The following is an 18,577-nucleotide window of genomic DNA, read 5'->3' on the forward strand; positions in this document are numbered from 1 at the left end:
GTTTAAGGTAGTATGTTGTACTCTGTATACTTTGTTACTACAGAATACTAATTGTATGTGAAGTTTGTCAGTGTTCTGTATGGTATTACTAAGAGTTGGGGAGCCAGAGAGAGAGCCAGATTGAGAACATTAGCCAGAGCCAAAGAGAGAGAGAATGAGAAAGGGGGGAGCCGGAGCCAGACTGAGAAAGGGGGGAGCTGGAGCCAGACTGAGCAAGGGCAAGCAACAGCCCAGAGCTAGATTGGAGGGGTGGGGGAGAATGAGCCAGAGCCAGACCAGAAGAGAGAGAGAATGTGGAAGTAAGAGCCAGTAGGTGAGGATAGGGAAAGAGAAAGTGGGCAAGAGCCAGTCAGAGAGTGAGTGAGCTCCAGTCAGGGAGAGTGAGTGAGCGCGAGCCAGGGTGAGAGAGTGAGCAAGCACCAGACAATGAGAATGGAAGCATGGGTGAGCGCCAGACAAAGAAAATGGAAGAGCGGGCAAGTGGCAGATAGAGTGGGTGAGCGGCAGACTGAGAGAGAGTGGTCAGAATGAGAGAGAGAGTCCGAGAGCGAGCGAGAGACGGACAGAGGGAGAGCGAGCAAGAGCCATAACCAGATGGGGGAAGAGCATGAGCAAGAGCCTGTGCCAGATGAGGGAGAGAGCATAAGCCAGAGCCAGATGGGGGAGAGACCATAAGCAAGAGCCAGATGGGGGGAGAGCATGAGCCAGAGCCAGATGGGGGGAGCCAGAGCCAGATGGGGGAGAGCAAGAGCCAGAGCCAGATGGGGGAGAGAGCATAAGCAAGAGCCAGATAGGGGGAGAGCATGAGCCAGAGCCAGATGGGGGAGAGAGCAAGAGCCAGAGCCAGATGGGGGAAGAGAACAAGAGCCAGATTGAGAAGACTGTGAGCAAGAGCCAGAGTCAGATGGGGGGGCATGAGCAAAGAGCCTGACCGGGGTGGAGTGTTAGCGAGAGCTACAGTCAGATGGGGGACAGAGCATGAGCAAGAGCTGCAGTAAGCTGGAGTGGGGTGTGAGCAAGAGCAACAATGGGATGGGGGGAGAGAGAGCATGAGCAACAGCCAGAGTCATATAAGGGGGAGAGAGAGAGAGAGCATGAGCAAAAGCCAGAGTCAGATGGGAGAGAGAGAGGGAGCGCAAGCAAGACCCAAATGGAGAGAGGGAGAGAAAGCAAGAGCCAGAGCCAGATGGAGAGGGAGAAAGCAAAAGCCAGAGCCAGATGGAGAGGGAGAGAAAGCAAAAGCCAGAGCCAGATGGAGAGGTTGAGCAAGCTGGATCCAGACTGGGGGGGGGGGATTGTGAACAAAGGCCAGATGAGAGAGAGCACGAGCGAGCAAGACTTTAAGCCAGACAGGAGGAGAGAGTGTGAGCAAGTGTCAGAGCCAGACAAGGAGGGGGGAAGAACATGAGCAAGAGCCAGAGTCTGACGTGGAGATAGAGAGCACGAGCAAGAGCCAGACAGTGGGAGAGAGGAAGAGCAAGAGCCAGACAGTGGGAGAGAGGAAGAGTGAGTAAGAGTCCGAGCCAGCTGGGGGGAGAGTGAGTGAGCGAGAGTCAGAGCCAGACAGGAAGAGAGAGAGAGTTAGTAAGCAAGAGTCAGAGCCAGATGGGGGTTGGGGGGAGCAAGAGCCAAAACCAGATGAGGGTTGGGGAGAGCAGTGAGCCAGAGCCGGTTGGGGAGAGCAGTGAGCCAGAGCCAGATGGGGAAGAGAGTGAGCAAGCAAGTGTCTGAGCCAGATGGGGAGAGTGAGCCAGAGCCTGATAGGGGTTGGGGAGAGCAGTGAGCCAAATTCAGATGGGGAAGAAAGTGAGTGAGCAAGTGTCAGAGCCAGAGAGGGGAGAGCAAGCAAGAGCCGTAGCCAGATGGGGGTTGGGGAGAGCAATGAGCCAGAGCCAGATGGTGTTTGGGGAGAGCAATGAGCCAGAGCCAGATGGTGTTTGGGGAGAGCAGTGAGCCAGAGCCAGATGGGGGATGGGGAGAGCAGTGAGCAAGAGCCAGACCCATATGGGGGTTGGAGAGAGAGGTGAGCAAGAGCTAAATGGGGGGTTGGAGAGAGCAGTGAGCCAGAGCCAGATGGGGGAGAGAGAGTGCATGAGCAAGAGTCAGATCCAGATGGGGAGAGGAAGGGAGAGTGAGCAAGAGCCAAAGCAGATGGGATTTGGAGAGTGCAATGAGCAATAGCCAGTGCCAGATGGGGGTTTGAGGTCTGAGAGTGGGCGCAAGCCAGAGAGAGAGATTGAGCAAGCCAGAAGGGGGGGCATGAGCTAGAACCAGATGGTGTTGGGAAAGAGAGCAAGCAAGAGCCAGACAGAGAGAGAGGGAGAAGAGAGAGAGACAGACTGGGGGGGAGCCAGACGGGGTGGGGGGGGGTTGAGAGAAAGAAAGAGCCAGACAGGGAGAGGGGAGAGAGAGCGAGAGAGCCAGACCGGGAGGGGGGAAAGAGTGAACAAGAAAGAGCCAGACAGTGAGAGGGGAGAAAGAGCGAGGGAGAGCGAGATCCAGAGCCAAATGGTAAGAGGGAGAGAGAGAGAGAGAGAGAGAGAGCAAGAAAGAGCCAGATGGGAAGAGGGAGAGAGAGCGAGAAAGAGCCAGACAGTGAGAGGAGGAGAGTGCCAGATGGGGAGAGGGGGAGAGAGTGAGAGAGAGCCAGATGAGGAGAGGGGAAGAGAGCGAGAGAGAGACAGATGGGGAGAGGGGAAGAGAGCGAGCGAGACTGGGAGAGGGGAAGAGCGAGAGAGAGACAGACGGGAGAGGAATAGAGAGAGACTGAGAGCGCCAGATGGGGAGGGGGGTGGGTGTGAGCGAGAGAGAGCCAGACAGGGAGAGGGGAGAGAGTGAGAAAGAAACAGAACCAGAGAGGGAGAGTGAGCGAGAAAGAGCCAGACAGGAAGAGGGAGAGAGAGAGCAAGAGCAAACCAGAAGGGAAGAGGGAGAGAAAGAGAACCAGAGCCAGATGGTAAGAGAGAGTCAGACGGGGATAGGGGACGAGAGAGCCAAATGGGGAGAGGGAGAGAGAGCGAGTGAGAGAGAGAGCCAGATGGGAAGAGAGAGAGAACCAGAGCCAGACTAGGAGAGGAGAGCCTGATGGGAAGAGGGAGAGAGAGAGAGAGAACCAGAGCCAGACTGGGAGAAGAAGAGAGAGAGAGAGAGACCGAGCAAGAGCCAGATGTGGAGGGGGGTGAATGAGAGCCAAAGCTAGAGAGAGAGAGAGAGAGCAGCAAAAGCCACAGTCGGACTGGGGAAAGAGAGAGGCAGGGAGCGAGGGAGAGAACAAGCAGAGGAGAGCGAGCAAAAGTCAGAGCCAGACAGGGAGAGAGACTGGGAGAGAGACGGAGACATATGGGGTTTGTGGGGAGAGAGAGAAAGTGAGTGAGCCAAAGGGGGGAGAAAGAGAGTATGCATAAGCAAGAGCCAGACAGGGGGAGAGGGAGCAAGAATCGGGGAGAGAAGCCAGAGCCAGAAGGGGGGGGGGGCAGAGTGGGGAGGAAGAGAGAGAGAGAGCGAGAAATAGTGAGCAAGAGCCAGTTGGGGGGAGGGAGAGAGATTGAGAGGAGGGGAGAGCTGTGCACTGAAATACACTGTATTTAGTGTTTTAGTATTGAGCATCTTTGTGGTTCCTTAACACGTGGGTTCCAAACCAGTCGTTTTACATTAAGAGCGTCAAAGTCTGCAGTCCTGTGGTAGGAGAGTGCTAATTTCACCTATCTGAGCTGGGAATTGCCAGTAGAATGCTTACCTGATTGACCTTTGGCCATAGTTATGGTGCAACTTGCTGGTTTTGTTTTTTATTTATTTATTATTTTTAATCATATCGAAGCCTCGCAATTGAGCGAAGCTGCTCTCCACTCAGTGGCGGTTACTGGTGCCTTGTATGCACCAAATCACCAGAAGTTGAAATTTCCCTGTAAAAGCCATCTCAGAACATTACCTCAGCCCTGCTTTATTCACAGGGCAACTAGTTTGCACTTTAAGCAGCATTTATGCATTTAGTTAGGATTGTTTAGGTCTACCTTACCTTATTGTAGCACCCAGGGCTGTTGCTACCTAGAGACCATCTGATTTGGGCATTGGCCAGCATTGCTGGTTAAGTTGGCTGCAGATTACACCAAGTAAGCACCCTTTCCTTGTCCGGTTACAAACGCCCTCCATTTCTATCCCTTGCAGGTACACATTAAGACCTGCAACCATGCATGGGCACTTCCTGCTGTCTCTGCATCCATCTTGGCAGACATGGGTGTTCTGAGGCAATGTAACAATTGCCTTATGTACACTGTCGACCACTTAATTTTCAAACCAAAAATACAGCATGTGAGAGATGTAGTTGCAAGTTGAAACTGGAGGCTATGCCCTCACAGGCACAAAAAGCAAAAAACAGGTTGTCAGATACTCTAGCACATCACTCACCACACCCACAAAGGACCACACAAACACAGATCCACATGCTGAGGTGCTGTCATGTAACTTAGCCAAATCACAAAGGCCTCTCAGACACCGTTCACAGAAACTTGGCATGCACATAAACGAGACATTTCCCATCACAACACTTAAAGCCACTTGTCATTGTGTCACAACTACTAAGCCCATAAGGCAAAACACTCCACAACCCAGTATTCTGGTCATAAGACTCCACTGTGAGATGCACTATTGTTCCTCTTACCACGCTGGATATGTAGAAAGTTATAGTTAGTTGCTTGTCAGGGACCAGGATCTGCCAGATCACCAAGCACTCTGGTCACTTACCCCAAGTTACCAGTATGACTCGTAGTCCATACGGTGTGAGTGCCCCAAGATGTACCTCCTTGGACTGTATGAAGAGAAAGGTGACTGAGCTCTCAGAATGTGTCACAGGCATCTATGAGCCTGGCATTGAGCAGCATTCTACTCTCTCCAAAGATGATGCCATAATACTAGCAGAACATGATCAACTTTTAATGATTGGCTTGGTTACTGGTGTCATTACATACTTAGCTTGGGAGGACATGCTCCTTTGCCAGGGATGGTCTTCACCTTTCACTTCTAGGCTTTCAGATATTGGCCAAAACAGTATCCACCCCACAGTGCCTTTTTAAGGCCTTGTCAAAGACAAACCTTCCAACATAACAAAAGCTACTCAAGACAAGCTGAAGGTGTTTCTGCTCAATACTAGGAGTCTCATCAAGAAACTCTCCTCCCGGAAGCTCCTTTCACTCTGGACAATGTTGACATCTGTGCAGTTATTGAAGTATGATTCAAAGCCACAGAAAGCACTCCAGCAATACATAGTTATAATGCCTTTCATACATTCTGACCACCCACTGAATATGAAAGAGCAAAAGGCAGAGGTATTTCTATCTACATAAAGGATAAGCACACCTCAAGGCTGGTCAAACAATATGATATGCTTGAGTTACTCCATGTCCAACTAACTACGGGAAAAATCCATTGCCATAGGTCCCCCACCAGGAACCAGGAGACTCGTACATCGTACCTGAAGTTACTAGACTCACTTAACCATCTAGCCTAGTACCATAGTCACGGGTGACTTTAATTACCCCCTTCATTAATGGGGAACTTGGAAAGCCTACACAACCACTAACATGCAGGCCCAGAGATTATTTGAAGTTGTAATTTTAAATGTCCTAGAGCAGCTAGTCTTCACTCCTGGTAGGTGAACAATGTCCTAGAGTTGGTACTCGCAGGTATGGGAGTGCTGTACTCCCCCATGTGATTTCCTCACTAGTAAGATCATATCAGAAAGTGGTCTCCGTTGAAGTAAAGGTAAAACTAGCCCCCCAGCTAACCCCCAAAATTCTAAGAACTTATCTAAGGTAAATTTACCCTCTTTAAGGGATGGCATAGCTAGTTTCCAAGCTCCCCCAAATCCTGGAAACGTGATCCTATGCAGAGATGTACCTAAAAGCCCTGTACAACTATATAAACAACTGCATAGAAATGTCTAAACCAGACCAAAATAAATCCTGGTCAAACCACAAAAAACGAGCCAAAGTGGTGGACCCTGGTATTAACAGGCTGTGCAGTAAAGGAAAGAATCCTGTTGAAGTAAGAGGGAATGTGCACATCAGAGTGAAAAAGTACTTCTGTAGTCTAAACAAGCAAGTCAGGGAGCTAATCAAGTCTCTGAAAGCAGACTTTGAGGTAAAAATAGCCTCCAAAGCTAAGGAAATAACCATAAGGCATTTTTTTTTTCAGTTATGACTGCGGTCTTGAGGGTAACACCCAACAATGTGCAGAATTAGTTATAGATGGCATCACCTATACTCAACTAGAAGATGCAGCAAATCTGTTGGATGACAACTTCAGCTCAAATTTCACTTCCTCGTCACTCTCCGTTCTCCCCCAAGAAATACCTTCCAGTACTCCATTGCCAGTTATAACCAAAGAACAGGTTGCCGCTGTGCTCTCTAAAGCTAAAAATATTGCTTCGATGAGGCCTGACAATATACCAGGTTGCCTCTGAAGTCCTGATTTAAGAGGTTTATCAGGCCTATTAGAATGCCTGTTTAACCATAGCCTCTGGATAAGCTTTCTCCTGAGAGAGTGCAGGATAGCAACAACAATCCCTCTGCATAAAGGTGTACCATCTACTGATCTCAGAAATTACAGGCCCAGCTGTCTAACTAGTCTTGTGTGTATGGCCATGGAAAGAATAATCATAGTTACCTGATAAAGACATAGGAGGCCTTTAAACACTGGACCTGACCCAGTTTGGCTTTAAGGGTAGGCCTTACCTACTGAATGTGGTGGATTTATGTGAAAAAATTACGTAAGACTATGGGTGAGGGTAGCTATATACTGCCTGTCTTGACCTGGCCAAGACATTTGACACAACTTCCCACTCGGATTTTGTAAAATAGCAAAACTGGGCATAAATCCCTAGTCACCAGAAGGATAGCCAGTTGTCTCACGGACAGGACATGTGGTTAAAGTGGATGACTCCAGATCTAGCAAGAGGCCACTTGCTAGTGGTTTGCCACAGGGCTCAGTGCTGGGACCACTCCTGTTTGAAATGTACTTTGCTGAAGTCAAAGACTAATGTGGAAGGCCTTTGGATGACCGTTTGCTGACTACTGAAAGCTGAGTCCCACACCAATGCAGATATCTTTCAGGAGGGTCTAGTTCAGACAAATGATTGGTGCCACAAACACGGCCTGAAACTAAATGTGACAAAATGCATTATTCTGTCCTTTGGGATATCCAATACCCCTGCAAATTAGAACATCGAAAGTACCCCCGGTAAGACTGGACCCAGTGGTGAGAGATCTGGGTCCACTGATTGTAATCTGAACTTTGACCACCGTGTGTCCATGGTGGTGTGGAAATCCTTCTATGTGGCTCAGCTTCTAAGTGAGGGCATGACATCCAGATCTAAGGATGTCAAAGTACCACTGTATTCACCCCTCATCAGACCAATAATCACGTATAATCTTCCCTTGGGCAGGTACATCGCTAGGCACTGGCAATAGTTGGGGCATCCTCAGAGGTTTCGGTCTACAAAAATAAAAAAAATTGACTGCTGTGTTTCCACAGTGGTGAGAGTCTTTTGCGGCACAGCTTGGATATGGCATCCAGATCCAAGGAAATTATAGTTTTGCAAATTCACACCTGGGGTACCCCCTTATGAACAGGGGCAGTCTGTAGGATGCTCAGGGCATATGCACAAATCCATGCCATCCTCTTGACCTAGGTGCTATATATTGGGAAAAGTCTGATTATATTGGCTAGGCTTGTAATGTCTCTTAAGCCATTAGCCTAGTCATCTTTTATGGACCTATGAGAGAGGGGGAGAGAGATGGGGGGAGGGTAGAGACAAAGGGTGAGGGAGAGGTAGAGTGGGGGGAGAGGGGAGAGAGACATGGGGTGAGGTGAGGGAGGGGTAGAGTGTGTGGGGGGGAGCCAGACCCAGATGGTGAGAGCAAGCGAGAGCCAGATGGTGAGAGTGAGCCAGACCCAGCTGGCATGCCAGAGCCAGATGTTGGGGGGGGGGTGTGCAAGTGAGCCAGAGAGCCAGAAATGGGTGATCTCAGTGGCCTAATTGATAAGGCATTGGCTTCCTAAGTCAGTGATTCTGGGTTTTAGGATAATTATAATTTGAGGTTTTTTGTTTTTTTATAATGGTTAAGATGTTTATATCACAGACAGAAAGGTATATGGTTTGATCCTCACCTTTGGAAGGGAAATTGGCTAAGCTTAAAATGGCCCACAGGGCCAGCTAGCTTAGTTATTACGTAGGAATCTGTAATTCTTTTATAGATTCATAGGTTCATAATTAGTATTAGGCTAACTGCCCTTCAGGGCCATTTTAAGCATAGCCAATTACCCCATGTGAGAATCAAACCCTGCACCTTGAGCCTATAGGGTAGATACCTTAACCATTACGCAACCTCCCACCCCAAGGTAATTTATAATGTTATCTGGCCCTTACTGGAACATTTCTGTTCATCCTTGTATACAAGGTATACATAACGTACTAACTAGCATTATATTTTGGTCTGCTCTGAAGCTTTCTTGTTGCAGAGTTGTAATCTGTCTAATCTGTGAGACATTTCCAAGTTTTACTAAAACACAGGAGTACATTCATTTGTACTAGTTGCATAAGGAAACAGAAAAGGGATTTCAGTCCATGTAAATGAAAAATATAGTAAAATAGGTAGTATAAATGGATTACTGGAAACCATTTTCTCTGTTTTGCTGTTGGAAGTGTGATTTATGCATTGCATACAAATTAGTTCGATGGGATTTGAATTAGGCTGAGCCTTTGAATGCGGTTTCAGTTGTTACATTAGGATACTTTTCACAGTTATAAACTCGTGCTCGATGTAGTATTATAAATACTATTTCAAATTTGTAGATTTAATAGATAGATGCTGCAGAACTATGCCTGCTATGGTACTATGGTCCTCTTTAAAGATGAAGTGGTGAAGAGGAAACATGTCAGTTATTAAAAGTGAATTTCAGATGTGGTGATTGGCATTTGTGGTAGTAACAGCATGGCACTGTATTATATACAAAGCAGCTGCTGGATACTTACAAATCTGACAACTTTTGCAGGTAGACTGAAGTCAGCAAGAAGCCCTTGTATGTTCCACAGTCATTTTCACTTGTGACAAGAACTCTAGCTGCCATCCTGAGTATAATAGTGTCCTCTTTCTCATTAGTTGTACAACATCTGTATGGAATGTACGCAGTGTTTGTTTTGTGCAGTTACTCCACTTCTGTTTTTTTCCCCTTATGCTTACCCTGTGATTTGTAGGCTGCAGCAGCAGAACAGTGTTTATTTTAAGGAATCAATATTGTTTTAATGTTGTGTATTTTGTTCATCTCTTTTGAAGGCGTTATGGCAAGTCCTGTGGCTCAGCAACCTTTGGTAGGTTCTGTAATGGGCCAGATGGCTGGCTCTTCCATAACCTTTCCTGAGGAACCTGAAGATCCTAGGGGAGTTGGAATGCACGGTCCAGCATCTGGAAGTGGAGGACTCTGGGACTTCATTAAGGTAAGCATCACCACATATAATCTACTGCAGTGAAACGTGTAAACTGAAATTGGATAGTCCATTGGTTTATCTCAGTTGCTTCTGTAGCACACATTACCTTATTCATATGTTGATTCTCGTGTGGTAATATTCACTGTCCTTGCCTGCGAGATTGGAATGTGTGTGTGTGTGTGTGTGTGTGTGTGTGTTTGTGTGTGTGTGTGTGTGTGTTTGTGTGTGTGTGTGTGTGTGTGTGTGTGTGTGTGTGTGTGTGTGTGTGTGTGTGTGTGTGTGTGTGTGTGTGTGTGTGTGTGTGTGTGTGTGTTTGTGTGTGTGTGTGTGTGTGTGTGTGTGTGTGTGTGTGTGTGTGTGTGTGTGTCTGTGCACCCTTCTCTGTCTGTACATGTTCCTGTGTTAAAGTTTTAACATTGGCTGTTGCAAATTGTTGAGCTTCCTCCAGTCAGACTACAGTCAATCCATTCTCTGGTGGTGGGGAGCGATGACAGATCCTGGGATATCGGAAGCTCTCCTGGAAGCTATCATTCATTTAGTCAGTTATGAAAGGTGCTTGTGTCCTCATAGACATCCCAGCTATAATACTTAAATTAGTATGTTAGTTATGTTAATAGGTTACGTTAGTTACCCAACCCCTCCCACTGCGTAGAGGAATGTGTGACCTGCATTAGCATGAAAGCCCACACCACCTTCTCCATTGCAAATACATGCTCCCATGCAAGCAGATTGAAGGCTACTGCCAGTTGGCAGATTGGTGGACTGCATGCATTCCCCCTTCCTCCAAATGGCTGTAGTATACTGTAGCCAGATCCATCCCTCTCCTCCCCTTCTGGATAGACAGACCCATCCTTCCCTACAGCTCTGGCAGGTGCCCAAGTCAGTATTCAAGTTTGAGTCTCCTAAACCATTGTCATGGCATCATCTCCTCTGTACCACTGAGCTGTCTTGTTGCATTGTCTTTAAAAATTTCCTTCTGTCCTATATAGATCACATATTCATAGTCTAATGTGGATACGCTGAGCAATTCTGGAAAGTTCCACTCCTAGCAATCTGCACATCTCTTAAAATCCTGATTATTTATTTATTTATTTTTTTTGTTGTTGTTGTTGTTGAGAAGTAATTTTCAAAACCATAAGGAAATCAAATATACCTATTTTGTAAACAGCAACTACCATTAAAGAACAAACGGCTGTATTTTTCCAGTAACTCTGCTTTGCTGCAATTGGCAGTACATTCAGTCTTTTCCTTAATTCCTACAATATACTGCAGAAATTCCATTTTTTTTTTTTTTTTATAAAACCACTTCTGGTTACAAGCCAGGCCTTTTTGTTCAGCCCAGCAGAAGGTCTTGGATGACTATAGGTTCATAGGTAGGTACTAGGCTATTGGCCCTAGGGCCTATATAAGCCTAGCCAAACGGTACCCTGGCTTTTGCCACCCAAGAAAATTATTTTCCTGTGCCCCTGTCAAGCAGAGCCACAGAAGTGATCCCCCGGGTGAATTTCCCATCTCCCATCCAATCAAGATTTTTCTTGAAGAGTGCTAATGAGGAGCTTTGTTTGATATAGATAGGTAGTTTGTTCCAGAGTATGGGATGTCTCTTGAGACAGGAATGTATCTCTCCAGCATGTTCTTTTTATTGTGGTGACAAGGTGGAGTATTTGATAAAAATGATATTTTGAAGCCTGAATTCCCTTTGTGGGAAGTAGTGTATGTATGACATGTAACTATGGGAGAGTACATCTTTAAGCTTAAAGGGTTTAATTAATTATTAAATGTAATGAAACTGTTAATTGATGTGCAATTGGAATATATAAGAGCTGCTGGAAAGGCACCGAGTTATTCCTTTGAAGGCATGAGTTATTAAGATACAGTTCTATTTAGCATGGATATCGGTTACGTTTGAGGGGTATCGTCACCACGTTGTATTGCTAAGGGCAGTGAGTAGACACATGCCATGGCCCTAACATTTTGATTGCCCCTTGAATTGTGCCTAATATTTTTGGAAACACCAGTGGCCAGCATTGAGAGTACACCAAGCACTTGGAAAATAATAATAATCACATAATAATCACATAAATACTTTATTCAGACCGGTTTCAGCTAACCAGCCTTCTTCAGTGAACAAGCATTGCACAAAAATTACATGATGTAACAATATATACACTCCTCCAACCATGACAGACATGGTCCAACCCAAAAATTGCAAGTACATTAAATATATATGACAATCATCGTAAGTCGGAAGTATATATCTATAATACATAAAAATATATATAAAAATAATTTTATATAAAAAAAACATACTCCATATATTTATATGTATAATAAATATGTATATAGAATATATAAAGATATATAGAGCAAAGACAATGGTCTGTGGTATCTTTCATAAGTGGTCATTGAGTCCTGGGGAAAATAAAGCTCCTAAATTAATAATCCAATACTTTTCTTTATGATTAAGAATAGTGTGCCAACCTTATTGATACCACAGACCATTGTAATGCTTGTTCACTGAAGAAGGCTGGTTAGCCGAAACCGGTCTGAATAAAGTATGTGATTATTTTGTGATTATTATTATTTTCCAAGTGCTTGGTGTACTCTCAGTGCTGGCCACTGGTGTTTGCATTGTAAGTGGTTTGGCCGTACATTTTCTGTACGTGCAGAGTGTTGGGTTGCTTCCTAATATTTTTGGCCCATCTCTCGTAACTTTTTTTTTTTTCTTCTGTGATAAGTCACGCAGGATTTACAGACCACAGCTCTCAACTAATCAGGTACAAATCCAGCAATAATCAGGAACATTATTAAAATATTAGGTACTTTTCCATCAATATTTCGTGGCATAACTCCAGCCCCCTTAATGGAAAAGTACCGAAATCTGCAACTCTTTATAAAGAAGACTATCAAAAACTAGCCACATCTCTAGTGTGATGCATCTTTCTTTAAACTGTGGCCTCTTCATTGGGAGTAGAAAAAAAAAAACTAGTGGGTGTTCTTAAAGCAGTAACAAGATGTGAAGTTTTCAGGCGGTTGACAGGTTTATACCTGAATTTACTGTAATCAAGCTTGTTCTGGAGTCACTTCACTTTTGGTGGCAAGTCTTTTCTCCTAGTTAAAAAAAAAAAAAAAAAAAAAAAAAAAAAAAATTGTTGGCCTGACCATTGTCAGTATGCCCCTATGATCCAAGGGGATAGATGTAGGACTTTGTCAGCAATTTTAGTGATTATACAGAAACCATAATCATGGTGTGTCGGTTAAGTAAAGGAGGCCAGAAATAAGGTTGCCGTGGCTATTTTATTGACATCTAGTTGGCTGCAGTCAGGATCAAACTTTGGTGCTGTCCATTACCAGGTGAAGAAATAATGGGTTTTGTTCTCTGTATATTGAAGGATTGCTCATTTATTTTGGGAGTTAAGGATGGTTATGGAGAGTGCACATCTGGTTTTATGTAAATGAACTGGTAAACCTTTGTATTTCCTTCCATCAAGAGTCAAAATGTCTTGGATGCAGTAACTGTTTCAATTGATGGAAGAACCTCACTAGCAGTAGTACTTGCATGACCTTTAAAGAATGGCATAGGTCAAGCTGAACTTCTAGATATCTGTGAATAAAGATGTCAGTAACTGGAAAGCTACCACGGTAAAACCTAGATGGTAGTTGCATCTTTTGAGTTTTGGAGGAGTACAGAAGGTCTGTATAAATGTATTTTTTTAGCAAAGTTAACTGTGGAATTGTTGATGTTCTTCGTGTTTAACTGTTGCAGTCATCACTTGTGGGTTATCCCTGCTGGGTAGCCCTCAGTCGGCCCGAAGACTGGAGTCCAGCTTTTCCCCTGTGCCAGCTGCTGTCGCCTGTGGACTGACGTCAGGTCGTCAGTGGTATAAAGGAGAGCAGCCGATGCCAATACATCAGTCTTTCTTGCCGTGGAGCCTGAAGCAAAGCAGGTTGCGTGTGTCCCGGTCGCTCATTGCCAGAGTGGAAGTTGAATTTGAAAACGAATAAAGCTAAGTACCCCATTGGGGACCTTTTTCTTGCACTAACCGATGTCCGAAAAAGTCAATAATTGTCCCCACTGTGGAAAACAAATACCACACCGAGACTTCCATACCTTGTGCTTTTCTTGTCTAGGCCCAGAGCACGACGTCTCCCGTTGTCGGTTCTTCATTTCAAGGACTATTCTCCGTAGAGCTCAATTTGTAGCCAGGCATTTTTGAAGTAGTTCCTCACATTACGAAATGGCATCCATCGGTCAGCAGTCTGTGGATATTCCTGAAAAACGAAAAGATAAAGAAAGGGACAGACCACGCAAATTTAAGCTTTCAGATGACCCGTCCCAGAAGCAGGTCATCAGATGTTCTTCGTGTTTCACTGTTGCAGTCATCTCCTGTGGGTTATCCCTGCTGTGGTAGCCCTCGGCCAGCCCGAATACCAGAGTCAGTGTTTTTTTTTGCATCGGCTGTTGGTTGTAGTCTGATGTGTGGTCATCAGTTCTATAAAGCAAGGCAGCCGACGTCATTACACCAGTCTTTCTTTTCTTGCCATGGAGCCCGTAGCAGAAGCTATTCACAAGTGTGCCCGTCGGTCGCTACCAGAGTTTGAATTACAGCTGAAAATGTTTAAAGCTAAGTACCCTATTTGGGATCCTTTTTTCTTGCATTAACCGATGTCCGAAAAAGTTAATTGTCTCGCCTGTGGAAAACGGATCCCACACCGAGACTTTCATACTGCATCACTTTTTAGGCCCATACCACGACATCCCCCGTTGCCGGTTCTGTACCCTCTTTAACGAGAGGACCATTCGTCGTAGAGCTCTTACTGTAGACCTTTTTTTTCGTCTTCTGCCTTTGCATTCTGAAATGGCATCTGTCAGCCAACGATCCGTTGACATTTCGAAAAAACAGAGATAAAGATAGAGACAGACCACACAAGGCTAAGCCTTCCAACGACTTTACCGCTAAGCAGGTCGTCCGATGTTCTTCGTGTTTCACTGTTGCAGTCATTACATTCAGGTTGTCTGCCTGCAGGTAGCCCTCAGCTGGCCTGAATACCAGAGTCTTGGATTCCTGCGTCGGTTGCTATCCCTCCTTTCATGACGTCAGGTCGTCAGGGGTATAAAACATGCAGCCGATGCCATTACATCAGTCTTTCTTGCCGTGCAGTTCCCGAAGCGGAAGCAGTTCGCAAGTGCCAGTTGGCAGACTCCTGAAATTTTTGTTTTCGAGTTTCAGAACCGAAGTCTTCAAAAAAGCCAAGTACCCCGTTGGGGATCCTTTTTCTTGCTCTTAAACTGATGTCAGTAAATGTTAACAATTGTCTTACCTGTGGAAAGGAAATACCTCCTAAAGATTTTCATTCGTACTGCATTCCTTGCTTAGGCCCAGACCACAACGTACCTCGCTGTTCGATTTTTGTGCCTTATTCAACCCCTGAACTATTCGTCTGTTTATTTTTGCAGCTAATTATTTTGGTACTCTGTTTAACTATTCAGAAATGGCTTCGGTAAGCCATCCAACTACTGATATTCCGAAAAAACATAAAGATAAAGACCGAGACAGACCGCATAGGTCCATAACTGCCGATGACGCTTCTGTTAAGCTAATCGCTAGTTCGCCGGTACTCAGCGAGGTGCTTTTGCAGCCCCTGATATCCGCTACTTCAGACTCGCAGGCCTCTACTGAGACCCATTCGGAGTCCGGTATGCCTGTCTACTCTAAACATCTTTCTGGACATTCCAAAATTCAAGATGCTGACTCTTCACCAGTTACTTCCTATGCTAGGCAAAGATGCCTGGTTGGCAACTCTAGTTTTAAAAGAAGCTTACCTGCATATCCCAATCAGGGAATCTTGCAGAAGATACCTACGCTTCAAAGCAGGCTACTTGCATTATCAGTTCTCTGCATTGCCCTTTGGTTTGTCTACTGCACCCAGGGTATTCACAAAGTGCCTGGCTCCAGTAATTGCATTTTGCAGGCAGAGAAATATTAAAATATATCCATACCTGGATGATTGTTTAATTCAGGCAAAAAGCCAGGACATGCTATTAAAACATCTGGCTTTTTTAAAAAAGAAACTTCTAACCTCGCTGGGGTACACCATAAACGAAAAGAAATGTCATCTGGTACCCTGCCAACAGTTTGTATTCCTGGGAGCAAGCTTGAACACAACTTCCCAGATGGCTTACCTCATGCCAGAGAAACAAGTTTATTTGACCGCTTACTTCAGACTACTGGCCAAAAAGACCCAGCTATCTGCAAGAAAAATTTTGCAAGCCCTGGGGTTCATGGCCTCTTGCATTCTACTAATTCCGTATTCAAGACTGTATATAAGGAAACTACAATGGTATCTAAAAAGCCTATGGTGTCAACATTTTCAGGACCTGGAATCGATGATTCCTATCATTCCTTGTATAAAGACAAAGTTCCTTTGGGCAGAGGCCTGCCACCTCAACAAGGGGCTCCCTTTTAATCTACCCCCTGCCGCCCAAACCCTGACTACAGACCCATCAGACTATGCATGTGGGGCTCACTTGACAGGGCAGTGTATTCAGGGCAAATGGAACCCCAGTCAGATGCACCTGCATATCAACCAAAAAGAAATGTTAGCTGTACAGAATTCCCTGACAGCCTTCAAGGACTACATCCTTCTGGGACAATTATTGGTAAAGACAGACAACACCACAGTTATGTGGTGCATAAACATGCAGGGGGAGAACCCACTCATACCCTCTCTGCAGACGAGTCATGTCTCTGTGGAACACAGCCTTGAGCTACCAAGTGCACCTACAAGCTCAATTCCTGCCAGGCAAGCTAAATTCACTGGCAGACGACCTAAGGCGAAATCTCATGGACCAACATGAATGGAAACTCGAACCAAAAATATTCAACCTCTTGAGGAACAAATGAGGGACTCCAGAGATAGACCTGTCTGCTTCCTCCCAGAACTACCAATTGGACAAATTCTGCATAAGGACTCCCCACAGTCAAGCTTGGAAAGTGGATGCCTTGTCCTTCACCTGGGAAAGCCTCTTGGCCTATGCCTTTCCCCTCTGCCTCTCCTCTCGAAGGTTCTACTAAAGATCAAACAGGACAGACCAAGGACAATTCTTATTGCACCAGACTGGCCATGCCAGCACTGGTACCCCCTATTGCGCAGCATGATACTGCTGGATCCATGGCACCTACCTACCCTACCTACCTACTTCAGACACCTTCCCTTCTGTCCCGGCAGGTGGGCCAGATTCTGCACCCTCTACTTCAAACCCTGAACCTTGCAGCCTGGCTAATTTTTTGAGCTCTCCAATAGCATCCCTCAGTAAGCAGGTGCTAGAGGTCATTCTGGAAGCAGGGAGACCTAGTACTATGCTGACAAGTGGAAGATACTGTTCCTGGAGCTAGACCCACAGTATGGGCACTACGGTGCCCAGTTTATCTCGTATTCTTCAGTACTTAACAGAAAATGCTCCATAAGGGCCTATTCTTCTCGTCATTTAAAATTCATGCCTCTGCAATTTCAGCACATTATAATACTGAACCACCCCTCTTCTTTCACCCCCCCCTGTTAAAGCAATTCCTCAGAGGCACTAAATATTTGACCCCCCAGGCGAAGCCCCTACTCCAGCCTGGGACCTTAACTTTGTATTGGAAAAGCTCACTCTCCCTCCGTTTGAACCAGCTGCAACGGCAGAGTTTAAATTCCTTTCTTGGAAAGCAGCCTTCTTTCTAGTCATCGCTTCAGTAAGAAGAGTGTCTGAATTACAGACCCTCATGGCAGTGGAGCCCTTCGTTATCTTCCATGCAGACAGGGTTTGCCTCAGGACCAGTCCTTCCTTTATGCCCAAGGTGGTGTCTAGTGTGGCCCTAAATCAGTCCATTAATTTGCCTACCTTTTGCTCTAATTCACAAAGCAAAGGAGAATGAATTCTGCACTCTTTGGACGTGCACAGACAACTTAGATTTTATTTGGACAAGACTAAGCTTTTCAGAAAATCTGAACAGCTGTTAGTTGGCTTTGCTGCAGGGGCAGAGGGGAAGGCCATTTCAAAGCAAACAATTTCTAAATGGATAGCCCATTGCATTCATTTCTGCTATAAGTACCATGGAAAACCTACCCCACAGGGGATAAGATCACACTCCACCAGGACTGCATCTACCGCTACTGCCTTTCTCAGAGGGGTCCCTACCAGGGACATCCTAGAAGCTGCTACCTGGAGCTCTGTTCATACCTTTACCAAGCATTACCACATGCCTATTTTTTTTCTAAATACAGGGCTGGTTTTGCTACTGCAGTATTGCAGGGCTTAATAGCTGGTCCTAATGCTCTATAACGTCCTCCTCCCTTCCTTAGCTTTGGTAATCTACCCAAATGTAATGTAATGTAATTATCTCCCTTATCAGAGGTAGTCAGGCCACAGCTTCTAAAAGGAAAAGATCCCGTCTCCTGAAATTGACTAAACAGGATTCTGAGGAATCTCATTATTCGGATTTTGAAGAGGAACAACCTCTGACTGCTTATGAGGATTCAGATGCAGAGGAATCCATTTGTGCTTCCCCACCAGAAGACCTTTCTTGTGAGGAAACCCTTCACACCCTCTGGGAACATTTCCACTGGAATGACAGGACTTCCCTCAGTCTAAGAAAAGACTTAACAGGTTCTTGACCTGCCCCAGCACAGACCCCTGGCCAGCCCCCCTATTTTAGAAGTGGTGGATGATATTCATCCAGCTTAGCCCCCAACACCCTCCCTCCTGCTCCCAGTAAACCTGACCGGTATTACAGAGTAACGGATTCTCACAAATACCTGTACAGAAGTCCTGCTGCAGACCCAGAGGTAATTACACAGGGACCTAAAGGAGCTAAGGCTACTTCTGCCAAGAATCCTATTCCCTCTGACAAGAATTCCAGAGCTCTGGACAGATGGGGTAAAAAAGTATACACCTCTGCAACCTTCGCTATCAGAGCACTCAACTGTCAGTTCCATATGTTAAAATATCGACAATACACTTTGCAACTATTAAAGCAAAAGATTTCAACCTTTCCTGACTGTGCCAATTCAAAAGTGTTAGCAGATTTACTGCACTCTACCTGTCAAGTGGCC

The 18,577-nt window shown here is 45.6% G+C and overlaps 1 protein-coding gene across 1 annotated transcript in view; it reads left to right on the top strand.

The window, feature by feature from the left end:
- The window catches only part of PRRC1 (proline rich coiled-coil 1), a gene marked incomplete in the record, with an annotated part of 448,168 nt that overhangs the window by 155,714 nt on the left and 273,877 nt on the right, over positions 1 to 18,577 (top strand). Inside the window, 1 exon segment of the mRNA XM_044060795.1 lies at positions 9,330 to 9,490. Within this exon segment, the coding sequence (XP_043916730.1) occupies positions 9,330 to 9,490 (161 nt within the window).

Source organism: Protopterus annectens, chromosome 2.part0 (assembly GCF_019279795.1).
Source record: "Protopterus annectens isolate FY-2018-M chromosome 2.part0, PAN1.0, whole genome shotgun sequence".
Taxonomy (NCBI): Eukaryota; Metazoa; Chordata; order Ceratodontiformes; family Protopteridae; genus Protopterus; species Protopterus annectens.